At 44.4% G+C, this 12,727-nt stretch overlaps 1 protein-coding gene across 1 annotated transcript in view; it reads left to right on the forward strand.

Annotated features, from left to right (window-relative positions):
* Nucleotides 1–12,636, forward strand: part of LOC311141928 (sarcoplasmic/endoplasmic reticulum calcium ATPase 2-like) — a 36,816-nt gene extending 24,180 nt beyond the window's left edge. The window contains exons 9-20 of the mRNA XM_084177441.1: nt 1,901–1,989; nt 2,122–2,224; nt 2,322–2,453; nt 2,549–2,668; nt 2,789–3,007; nt 4,673–5,008; nt 5,140–5,360; nt 7,064–7,266; nt 7,477–7,562; nt 7,659–7,792; nt 7,943–8,060; nt 8,169–12,636. Coding sequence (XP_084033567.1) covers nt 1,901–1,989; nt 2,122–2,224; nt 2,322–2,453; nt 2,549–2,668; nt 2,789–3,007; nt 4,673–5,008; nt 5,140–5,360; nt 7,064–7,266; nt 7,477–7,562; nt 7,659–7,792; nt 7,943–8,060; nt 8,169–8,441 — 2,034 coding nt within the window. The 3' untranslated portion in view covers nt 8,442–12,636. The remainder of the gene's footprint in view (nt 1–1,900; nt 1,990–2,121; nt 2,225–2,321; nt 2,454–2,548; nt 2,669–2,788; nt 3,008–4,672; nt 5,009–5,139; nt 5,361–7,063; nt 7,267–7,476; nt 7,563–7,658; nt 7,793–7,942; nt 8,061–8,168) is intronic.
* The last annotated feature ends 91 nt before the right edge of the window (nt 12,637–12,727 follow it).

Below are 12,727 nucleotides of genomic sequence, written 5' to 3' on the forward strand. Positions count from 1 at the left end.
TAGCATTCCATGGGTCTCTATGGTCTGTTTTAATGTATGTCCCTCTGTAGTCACTTCCTTTCGCCTCTGGTGTAGACTGAAATTATTAGGGGAAAGGGGATGTCTAGTCAGTTGCACAACTAAATGCATTCAACCGAAATGTGTCTTCCGATTTTTAACCCATCCCTTCTGAATCAGAGAGGTGTGGGGGGCTGCCTTGAAGGGATACTTCAGGATTTTGACAATGAGGCCCTTTTATCTACTTCCCTAGAGTCTGAACTCGTGGATACCATTTTTATGTCTCCGTGTCCAGTATGAAGTTAGAGGTAGTTGCGCTAACTGGCTGGAAGTTTATGGGTATCTGCTAGCACATGGCTCTCCAACCCTGGTCCTGGAGAACTTCCATCCTGTAGGTTTTCACTCCAACCCTAATCTATCACACCTGATTCTAATAATTAGCTGGTTGATAAACTGAATCAGGTTAGTTACAACTGGGGTTGGAGCGAAAACCTACAGGATGGTAGCGCTCCAGGAACAGGGTTGGAGAGCCCTGTGCTAGCGGATACCCAGAGACTTCCAGCCATTGCGCTAACGTTAGTTAGCATTGGATGACGAAATACTGGATACAGAACATAAAAATGGTATCTATGAGTTCTTCTGACTCATGGGAAGTAGATAAAGGGCCTCATTACCAAAATCCCAAAGTATCCCTTTAATCAACTTCCCCGTCATTGGTGCCCGGGGAGCAGTTGTTATTAGGATGTATGATGCAATTTTAGCCATAATGCACTAGTAAATTAGCAACTACTAGTTATCATATCCTACTGTACTTATCTCATTGTTTCCATTAAGTGATGACATTTTAAGTAACACATGTTGTAGGCTGTGGAGAGTTCTCCACATTGCTTTCACCTATCCCAGTAGTTTGAGAATGGGATCTCTGGTGTAGAGGCTAGGAGCCGAAAGATAACCATGCCTTCTTCAGGTCACTACCCAGTGTCCACCAACCAACCCCCATCTCCCTTTTCATCTGTCAGTGATGCTTGGAAAATCTTCCACAAAAAATAGTTTGTGTTGAATTCACAGCAACTTAAGCATAATGTATTCAGAGAGAGACTGCTCTTAAAAAAAGGATGGAATGCTATTTTCTTCTAATCATCTGACGTCAGCAAGGCTCTCTGAAGTATGGCCTCCAGCTGGAAAAGGACATGAATGATTACCATCACTCTTCCTTCCTCCTATCTATCTGACAGACTGCTGTGGTGTCCCAGCTGACTGGCTGTTGTAACGTGGTGTTAGTATGCACGTGCCGACTGCTAGGCTTGGACCAGTCCAGTTCTTCCTGTGGGAAAAGGCCCAGCCCTCCGGGCTCCAGTGCGCTCTTCTCTTTATGCTGGCTCCCTGACAGATGGCCTCCACTATTTACTTATGGACTAAACCAAACAAGCACTGCTCACTGCTAGACTCCTGCCTTAGCCCCCACACAGCCATAGGGCATCTAAATCCCTCCAGCCCAGAGAGTATGACACACACACAGTATAGGGTGGTCTACAGCAGTGTTTCCTAACTCCAGTCCTCCAGTACCCCCCAACAGCACACGTTGTAGCCCAGGACAAACTCACCTGGTTCAACTCATCCAGGGCTTGATGATTAGTTGACAAGTTTGTCTGGGGCTACAACAAAAATGTGTGCTGTTGGGGATTCTGGAGGACTGGAGTTGGGAACAACTGATCTACAGCTCTCAGGCTCTGTGGTGCTGACTTGATGTAGTCCACTGTGCTATTATGTGGTGTTTGCTGCCATCTACAGTGTACATTAAGAAACAACCTCTAATGTAATGTTGTAACCATACATTGGTGTGAGATATGATTAGTTGTGTGTGAGAGACAGCCTTAACTTTCCTTGTCTGTGTTGTCTCCAGATGTTCATCCTTGACAAGGCCGAGGGGAACAGCTGCTCTCTGAATGAGTTCACCATCACCGGCTCTACCTACGCCCCTGAAGGAGAAGTGTAAGTACCAAATACGCTCAACGCTAATCCATTTACGATACAATTATTTATTTACTTCCAATTACATTAATAATTAAACTCCCTCTAACGTTTCATCTTGTCTCCTGGCCTGTCCTGTGTGTCTCCCTCCAGGTACCAGGATGGCAGACTAGTGAAGTCCTCTGCGTATGATGGTCTAGTGGAGATTGCCACCATCTGCGCCCTGTGCAATGACTCCTCTCTGGACTTCAATGAGGTCTTTGCCCCTACCTGCATGCCTATCTCCTCCTTCATATGGATAATTATGGGATGTCGAGTAGAGGTGACTGATTGGTTAATGTTTGTGTCGTCAGGCCAAAGGTGTATATGAGAAGGTTGGCGAGGCCACAGAGACGGCCCTCACCTGCCTGGTGGAGAAGATGAATGCGTTTGACACCGATGTCAAAGGCCTGACCAAGATCGACAGGGCCAATGCCTGCAACTCTGTAAGTACACTAACTTCAACCATTGAACCGTTAAATGGTGTAGTACGCCACAGCTGGTTTTTAGCAGGTTTTCTGAGTGGTGTGTTGTCTATCAGGTGATCATGCAGCTGATGAAGAAGGAATTCACCCTGGAGTTCTCCAGAGACAGGAAGTCAATGTCTGTGTACTGCACCCCCAACAAGGCCCGCTCCTCCCTCGGAAAGATGTTTGTCAAGGTATCACCACCTTTTAGAAACCCTGCTATGTTTGACTCCCATTGAACCAATTGTTAGTGTTTTTAAGTCACCCATGTTTGAATCTGTGTGTCAACCTTTAAAACACTTTCATCTCCACAGGGTGCCCCCGAGGGAGTTATTGACAGATGTACTCATGTCAGAGTGGGCACCAGCAAGGTTGCCATGACCCCGGGCATCAAAGAGAGGATCATGTCTACGATCCGTGGGTACGGAACGGGGCGTGACACCCTGCGCTGCCTGGCTCTGGCCACCCGGGACGCCCCACCTAGGAAGGAGGACATGGTGCTGGTCGATTGTGCCCGCTTCGTTGATTATGAGGTGAGCACTACTCTCATTACCACTGCTGCATAGAGTAGGAGTTGACAGGCATTTTGTTAAAAGGCATTTGTTATGTGTAGATATCATACCTAACTTATACTTCTGGATCCTATTAATATCATATGAACAAAAATAGAAACGCAACATGTAAAGTGATGGTCCCATGTTTCTTGAGCTGAAATAGGAGGCCAGACATTTTCCATACGCACAAAAAGCATTTTGTGCACGAATTTGTTTACCTCCCTGTTGGTGAGCATTTCTCCTTTGCCAAGATAATCCATCCACCTGACAGGTGTGGCATATCAAGAAGCTGATTAAACACCATTATCATTACACAGGTGAACCTTGTGCTGGGGACAATAAAAGGCCACTCTAAAATGTGCAGTTTTGTCACACAACACAATGCCACAGATGAAGTGTTGAGGGAGCGTGCAATTGGCATGCTGACTGCAGGAATGTCCACCAGAACTGTTGCCAGAGAATTGAATGTTCATTTCACTACCATAAGCTGCCTCCAACGTTGTTTTTTGAGAATTTGGCAGTAAGTCCAACCAGCCTCACAACCGCAGACCATCTGTAACCACGCCAGCCCAGGACCTCCACATCCGGCTTCTTCACCTGCGGGATCATCTGAAAGCAGCCACGCGGACAGCTGATGAAACTGTGGGTTTGCACAACCGAATAATTTCTGCACAAACTGTCAGAAACCGTCTCAGGGAAGCTCATTTGCGTGCTCGTCGTCCTCAACAGGGTCTTAACCTGACTGCAGTTCGGCGTCGTAACCAACCTCAGTGGCCAAATGCTCACTTTTGATGACCACTGGCACGCTGGAGAAGTGTGCTGTTCAAGGATTAATCACGGTTTCAACTGTACCGGGCAGATAGCAGACAGCATGTATGGCATCGTGTGGGCAAGCGGTTTGCTGATGTCAACGTTGTGAACAGAATGCCCCATGGTGGCGGTGGGGTTATGGTATGGGCAGGCATAAGCTATGGACAATAACACAATTACATTTTATCAATGGCAATTTGAATGCACAGAGATACCGTGATGAGATCCTAAGGCCCATTGATGTGACATTCATCCGCCGCCATCACCTCATGTTTCAGCATGATAATGCACGGTCCAATGCCACAAGGATCTGTACACAATTCCTGGAAGTTGGAAATGTCCCAGTTCTTCCATGGCCTGCATACTCACCATTTGAGCATGTTTGGAACTCTGGATCGACGTGTTCGACAGCGTATACCAGTTCTCGCCAATATCCAGCAACTTCGCACATCCATTGAAGAGGAGTGGGACAACATTCCATAGGCTACAATCAACAGCCTGATCAACTCTATTGGAAGGTGATGTTGCGCTGCATGAGGCAAATGGTGGTCACACAAGATACTGACTGGTTTTCTGATCTACGCCCTTACCTTTTTCTGGTATCTGTGACAACAGATGTATATCTGTATTCCCAGTCATGTGAAATCCATAGATTGGGGCCTAATGAATTTATTTCAATTGACTGATTTCCTTATAAATGTAACTCAGTAAATCTTTGAAATTGTTGCATGTTTCGTTTTATATTTTTGTTCAGTGTAGTATAACTTTTGGATGTTGTCCAGTATTGTGCAATTCTAGTAGGAACCCTGATGGTGACACTGTTTCTCTGCTCAGTCTGACCTGACCTTCGTTGGCTGCGTTGGCATGCTGGACCCTCCCAGGACCGAGGTGGCTGCCTCCATCAAGCTGTGCCGCCTAGCCGGCATCCGCGTCATCATGATCACCGGCGACAACAAGGGCACTGCCGTGGCCATCTGCCGCCGTATCGGCATCCTGGGTGAAGAAGACGACGTGGACAAAATGGCGTTCACTGGCCGCGAGTTTGACGACCTGTCCCCCCAGGCCCAACGCGATGCCGTTACCAACGCCCGCTGCTTCGCCCGTGTCGAGCCCTCCCACAAGTCCAAGATCGTTGAGTTCCTGCAGGCCATGGACGAGATCACAGCCATGGTACGCCCCCCCCCCCCCCCCCCCCTCACATCCTTATCCTTACTGTACATGCAAAGCTGTTATATGTATTACTGTTGTCATTTAGCCTCCTATCCACCCTTAAGTATATGTGCCACTGTTTTCTCCCACAGACTGGTGATGGAGTGAATGATGCCCCTGCCTTGAAGAAGGCAGAGATTGGCATCGCCATGGGCTCTGGCACTGCCGTGGCCAAGTCAGCCTCTGAGATGGTCCTGGCCGATGACAACTTCTCTTCCATCGTGGCGGCTGTGGAGGAGGGCAGAGCCATCTACAACAACATGAAGCAGTTCATCCGCTACCTCATCTCCTCCAATGTGGGAGAGGTCGTCTGGTGAGTCAGCCATTTGTCATATACGTACAGTGGGGAAAAAAAGTATTTAGTCAGCCACCAATTGTGCAAGTTCTCCCACTTAAAAAGATGAGAGAGGCCTGTAATTTTCATCATAGGTACACGTCAACTATGACAGACAAATTGAGGGAAAAAAATCCAGAAAATCACATTGTAGGATTTTTAATGAATTTATTTGCAAATTATGGTGGAAAATAAGTATTTTGTCACCTACAAACAAGCAAGATTTCTGGCTCTCACAGACCTGTAACTTCTTCTTTAAGAGGCTCCTCTGTCCTCCACTTGTTACCTGTATTAATGGCACCTGTTTGAACTTGTTATCAGTATAAAAGACACCTGTCCACAACCTCAAACAGTCACACTCCAAACTCCACTATGGCCAAGACCAAAGAGCTGTCAAAGGACACCAGAAACAAAATTGTAGACCTGCACCAGGCTGGGAAGACTGAATCTGCAATAGGTAAGCAGCTTGGTTTGAAGAAATCAACTGTGGGAGCAATTATTAGGAAATGGAAGACATACAAGACCACTGATAATCTCCCTCGATCTGGGGCTCCACCCAAGATCTCACCCCGTGGGGTCAAAATGATCACAAGAACGGTGAGCAAAAATCCCAGAACCACACGGGGGGACCTAGTGAATGACCTGCAGAGAGCTGGGACCAAAGTAACAAAGCCTACCATCAGTAACACACTACGCCGCCAGGGACTCAAATCCTGCAGTGCCAGACTTGTCCCCCTGCTTAAGCCAGTACATGTCCAGGCCCGTCTGAAGTTTGCTAGAGTGCATTTGGATGATCCAGAAGAGGATTGGGAGAATGTCATATGGTCAGATGAAACCAAAATATAACTTTTTGGTAAAAACTCAACTCGTCGTGTTTGGAGGACAAAGAATGCTGAGTTGCATCCAAAGAACACCATACCTACTGTGAAGCATGGGGGTGGAAACATCATGCTTTGGGGCTGTTTTTCTGCAAAGGGACCAGGACGACTGATCCGTGTAAAGGAAAGAATGAATGGGGCCATGTATCGTGAGATTTTGAGTGAAAACCTCCTTCCATCAGCAAGGGCATTGAAGATGAAACGTGGCTGGGTCTTTCAGCATGACAATGATCCCAAACACACCGCCCGGGCAACGGAGTGGCGGCTTCGTAAGAAGCATTTCAAGGTCCTGGAGTGGCCTAGCCAGTCTCCAGATCTCAACCCCATAGAAAATCTTTGGAGGGAGTTGAAAGTCCGTGTTGCCCAGCGACAGCCCCAAAACATCACTGCTCTAGAGGAGATCTGTATGGAGGAATGGGCCAAAATACCAGCAACAGTGTGTGAAAACCTTGTGAAGACTTACAGAAAACGTTTGACCTGTGTCATTGCCAAACAAAGGGTATATAACAAAGTATTGAGAAACTTTTGTTATTGACCAAATACTTATTTTCCACCATAATTTGCAAATAAATTTATTAAAAATCCTACAATGTGATTTTCTGGATTTTTTTTCCTCATTTTGTCTCATAGTTGACGTGATGAAAATTACAGGCCTCTCATCTTTTTAAGTGGGAGAACTTGCACAATTGGTGGCTGACTAAATACTTTTTTTTCCCCACTGTACCTCCTCCTGCCAACGTGATGTCTCTGTAGTGGTGTTATGGTGCTCCTGTGGAGGTTAATGATGTTTCTCTATGGGGGCAGCATCTTCCTGACGGCTGCTCTGGGCTTCCCTGAGGCTCTGATCCCAGTTCAGCTGTTGTGGGTCAACCTGGTGACAGACGGTCTCCCTGCCACCGCACTGGGCTTCAACCCCCCTGACCTGGACATCATGAACAAGCCCCCCCGCAGTGCCAAGGAGCCCCTCATCTCTGGATGGCTCTTCTTCAGATACCTGGCCATCGGATGTGAGTTAATGGGACTGTTGTGCTTTGTTTCCAACTATATATCAGATGACTCAATCTTAATTTTCCTCTTTCAGTTTACATTTTCTCAAGCTCACTGCTACTGGCATACCCTGGCATATACTGTTATTGTGCACCTCTCTGCATGTCCACTGTCTTCCTAGTTATAGAACTAGTCTGTCCTACAGTCAGTCAACTGTGTCTCTGTCTCAGGCTATGTGGGAGCTGCCACAGTAGGAGCTGCTACCTGGTGGTTTGTGGCTGCTGAGGATGGCCCTATGATCTCTCTGTACCAGCTGGTGAGACTAGCGCCTAGATGTCAGCTTTACTGTCCATATGGTGTTGTACCTCCCAGCCTTTCTTATGTCTCTCATGTCTGACTCCTCCCCCCACAGAGCCACTTCCTGCAGTGTTCCCCTGACAACCCTGACTTTGCTGACCTAGAGTGTAATGTGTTTGAGTCCCCCTACCCCATGACAATGGCCCTGTCTGTGCTTGTCACCATTGAGATGTGCAATGCCCTTAACAGGTGGGTCCCCTGCAGTGAGATGAGCTTTCTTTCATCCTCAAAAATAATTTGCATTTAGTAGATGACAACTACAACTTTCAATGTACAAGAATAGAATATAGAGTTTTGACTAAGATATGATCCACCATCCACAATCTGACCTTCTCCCAGCCTGTCAGAGAACCAGTCCCTGCTGCGTATGCCCCCCTGGGAGAACATCTGGCTGCTGGGGGCCATCTGCCTCTCCATGTCCCTCCACTTCCTCATCCTCTATGTGGAGCCACTGCCCGTAAGTCAGCTTTACTCATATCAACCTCTCAACCCAGGTCAATCTGTAAGTTCTCCATTTTCACTCTCTCGCCATCCCCTCCTCCTCCCTCCTCCTCTACCTCTCCAGGTCATCTTCCAGATCACCCCTCTGGACCTGACCCAGTGGCTGGTGGTGCTGAAGATCTCCCTGCCTGTCATCCTGCTGGATGAGCTGCTAAAGTTTGTGGCCAGGAACTACCTGGAACCCGGTAACCAGCCAGAGTCTAAGTCAGCCAGCAAAGGCTGGTCCCTCTCTGCATGCACAGAGGGCATCTCCTGGCCCTTTGTGGGCATCACCCTCCCCCTGATGCTGTGGCTCTACAGCATCGACACTAATGTGTCTGCCCTGTTTTGGTCCTGACTACAGCACACAACCCTCCCAGTGCACCAGTGTGAGTGGAGATTAACACACGTCTAACGAAATCCCCCATTAACCAGGATCAACTACAACAACCACATCAACTGCAGTGAGAGCTTAAGTCAACATTTGTACCTGTGTTGACGACAGATGTAATCTGTGAGCCCTCTGCTGGTTTGTCTCCAGGACATTTTCACCATTCCGCTTTTTTATTCTTCTTTTAAGATATTCATATTTTTAATGGCGTTAGTTTTGTCATTTGTCAATGTGTCTTCATTTAATATCAAGCTTTTGGTTCTTTTTTTGCTCCCCCTTTTTGAACAGGCATTTAAAAAAATCTGCTATTTAGGAGCTGTCTGACGTGTACAGAGAATTAACACTATTTTATCCAAATTAAGATTTTTGTAGCTTTGGGAAGGTGTGTGAAGGGCAGCCAGGTGGTATAAGGGGCGTGCACAGAACTCAAATGTTTCTCTTGTTTTCAGTGTGAACTTTGACCTCTAAAGAACTTCATTTGCACTGAATCAGAAGTCTGTAACAAAACGTGCATGTATTCTGCCCAGGCATGAATAACGGGGATTTCTTCACCAAATTAATTATTGTTCCTTCCCCTGTTTGAGCTCCTCCATTTGACTTGTTTGTGTTTATTTTCTGCTCTAGGCAGAGCACAGCTACCTCAATGCTATTGATATCACAATTGATTACTACCTGTGTTCCTCAGTAAGCTTTTCATAAACATTGTCATATTGAGTGTTGAGGTATGCACCATTTCGCTTGTGCATAAGGAAATATAAAGCCCTCATTTGCCTTTCATGTTATTTTAAGAGCTTTTTAAAAGTTTAATCTGTGTTCTTTTTATGTTCCTTGAGGGAGGTTAGGGTTAGGACAAATATGTAAATGTTACCTTAGTTCAATTGAAAGTAGTTTTTTGGATATAGACAAGCCTGTCGTTAAACACGTTTACTTGAACACAACATATTCTGTCTATTCTCATAAAGGTTCACCTTTTTAGGTTTAGTCTTAATTTACGGACACTGTAGTGTCTTTATTACATAACTATATTGATTATGTATTGAGCACATACTGTACTTGAATATGTATAAACACACCAAGTGGCGGATTTTCTTATCAGTTGAGCACAAGATGGATGCTTTGACGGGACCGTTATGTGGTCAGGATTCCCTATTGGGGTGTATCACCAAGCGGAGACTGCTTTGGCCATAGTATATAGGCCCAACGCTAAAATGACTGGCTGGTAGAAGAGTCTGTACATATAACACAAAATAGTATCTATGTGTATAGAGTTTATATTAAAGATGCTCCATATCTTTACACTAGTTTACTTGAGCGTGTTTTAGAAACACTGTAGGTAATAGGTATTCCTGGAAAGCATGCCCTCCAATACCATGCCAGTAAACGCTTGAGTGTTCTTAAACCTAACTGCTATTTCTTCCAATGGCTTCCGCCTGTTTACCCAACAGTGAGTAGCCTCTGCCTGCATGCTCATGCCTTGCTGTCAGTGTTATTGCTCGAACTCTGGGTACTTGAAAGGTTTTGTTGCTTTAATATGACAGCAATAACTCTTCTCCTTGTTGGAAGAATACATATTGGGTAGAGTCTGTGATCTTAGTCTTTGATGGGCTTTATAAATGGTACCATTCCATGAGTGATTGATTGTTCTTTTACCTGTTATGTACAGTGCCTTGCAAAAGTATTCATCCCCCTTGGCATTTTTCCTATTTTGTTGCATTACAACCTGTAATTTAAATTGATTTTTATTTGGATTTCATGTAATGGACATCCACAAAATAGTCCAAATTGGTGAAGGGAAATGAAAAAAATAACTTGTTTCAAACAATTCTAAAAAATAACGGCAAGTGGTGCGTGCATATGTATTCACCCCCTTTGCTATGAAGCCCCTAAATAAGATCTGGTGCAACCAATTCCCTTCAGAAGTCACATAATTAGTTAGATAAAGTCCATCTGTGTGCACAATCTAAGTGTCACATGATCTCAGTATATATACACCTGTTCTGAAAGGCCCCCAGAGACTGCAACACCACTAAGCAAGGGGCACCATGAAGACCAAGGAGCTCTCTGAACAGGTCAGGGACAAAGTTGTGGAGAAGCTTATAGAGACTTGCAGCTGTAATTTGGGGGGGGGGGGGGTGAATAGTTATGCACACTCAAGTTTTCTGTTTTCTTGTCTTATTTCTTGTTTGTTTCACAATAAAAAAAATATTTTGCATCTTCAAAGTGGTAGGCATGTTGTGTAAATCCCCCCCAAAATCAATTTTAATTCCAGGTTGTAAGGCAACAAAATAAGAAAAATGCCAAGGGGGTGAGCCACTGTATCAGCCAACAGAGGCCATCGGCAGGATTTTGTAACATGGTGGAAAATGACAGGCGACAAAATGCCACTAAGTTCCAGCCAAAGCACACACACAGTATAGGATGTGGGGCTTTTGGAATTGCAATAGAAGCCCCTGTGTCTGTCTCAGTTCTACCTGTATCAAGTCTGTTTTTTAGGGATTGAGGTGTGAAGGGTCATTACTGGTAGCAAGTGTTTGGCTCTGACATACTGCTCACTCTCGCAGGCTATTGTGTTTCACTTAAATATGTCCAGTGGTGGAAAAAGTACCCAATTGTCATACTTGAGGAAAGATACCTTAATAGAAAATGACTCGTGCAAGTCACCCAGTAAAATACTACTTGAGTAAAAGTATTTGGTTTTAAATATACTTAAGTATCAAAAGTAAAAGTAAGAAATCATTTAAAATTCCTTATATTAAGCAAACCAGACGCCACAATTATTTCTTTTTATTTATGGATAGCCAGGGTCACACTCCAACACTGACAATTTACAAACAAAGCATTTGTGTTTAGTGAGTCCACCAGATCAAAGGCAGTAGGGATGACCAGGGATGTTCTCTTTAAGTGTGTGAATTGGACCATTTTCTGTCCTGCTAAGCAGCATATTTGGGTGTCAGGGAAAAAATATGGAGTAAAAACTACATCATTTTCATTAGGAATGTAGTGAAGTAAAAGTAAAAGTTGTCAAAAATATAAATAGGAAAGTACAGATAGCCCAAAAAACTACTTTAGTACTTCAAAGTATTTTTACTTAAGTACTTTACACCACTGAATATGTCTTACTGCATTTATTCCCATCTTTCTGTTTGCACGTGGCATGGCCCTAGACATGACTGCAAGTAGAAAATGAAGCAGTGATGGCCTAATGGCTTTCTATTCACCATGCCTTTTTAAATTCCCAGTGAGAGAGCCATGTCTCTGTTTTCATCTTTGCTTTTTTAACCTATGCCTTCTGTCTGTCCTATGATTGATTGGTTTCTCCCTGTCTTTCTCTCTCCTCTCTCTGCAGCTAGTGCCGTGTAAGCCCGCTCCTCCTATAAATCCCTTGTAGGAACTGCAAGGTTTTGTTTTGGTGTTGTGCATGTGTTTTGATCAGCACCACATCTTCCAAGACCTGCATGTCAATAAAGAAGAGCTATCAAGACATGATTGATACATTTTCATAAGCAATTAAATTACAAAAAAGTAATAATCAAATGTTATATGTTTTACCTGAATGGGTATAAATGTTTTTGGAATCAAATTAACCAATCCCTGGTCCATCCATCCTTACTACATGAAGAGCCATAGGCAGCATTTACACATGGCAGCCAAATTCTGGTCTTTTGCCCAATTATTGGTAGTGGAAAAAGATCCGAATTGGGTTGCCTGTGTAAATGCAGCCTTCAAACTGGACAAGACAGAGTTCTTATGCCATCTTAATAAACCTATGTTATAGTTTTCTATTAATGTACACTATTCCATGATGCATGTCCTCTGAAGCAGCCAATTATTTTATTAGATGTGTAATCGTTAATGTATTGATAAATGAAATGGACATTACCCACAATAGTACAAATGTTAAACTCAAACGCCTATCTTTTCCTAAGGAAATATTTTTTGGGATGGGATATGTAAAATAACCAAAGACGCTGTAATGTGCAACATGTTTGAAGCAGATTTTGCAGTATCTGGGGAGGCGGAGGTGTGGCAATAGCTGCAGATCCATTACCCTGAGAGAAAGTCAGTCCCTTCAATGGCACGCATGTTTGCCAAACTGTAATGTAATTTCAGAACTGACGATTGTATTGACTTGGGGTTCAGGTAAATAAAGCAATTCTACATTCATATGTTGCTGATCTTCTATATGCCATATTGGAGATGTGGTGTCATTTGAAGCTACCTTCCTTGTAGCCTAAATACAAGGATGTTTTAGA

This window comes from Coregonus lavaretus, assembly GCF_964263955.1.
Source record: "Coregonus lavaretus genome assembly, chromosome: 14".
Classification (NCBI taxonomy): Eukaryota; Metazoa; Chordata; class Actinopteri; order Salmoniformes; family Salmonidae; genus Coregonus; species Coregonus lavaretus.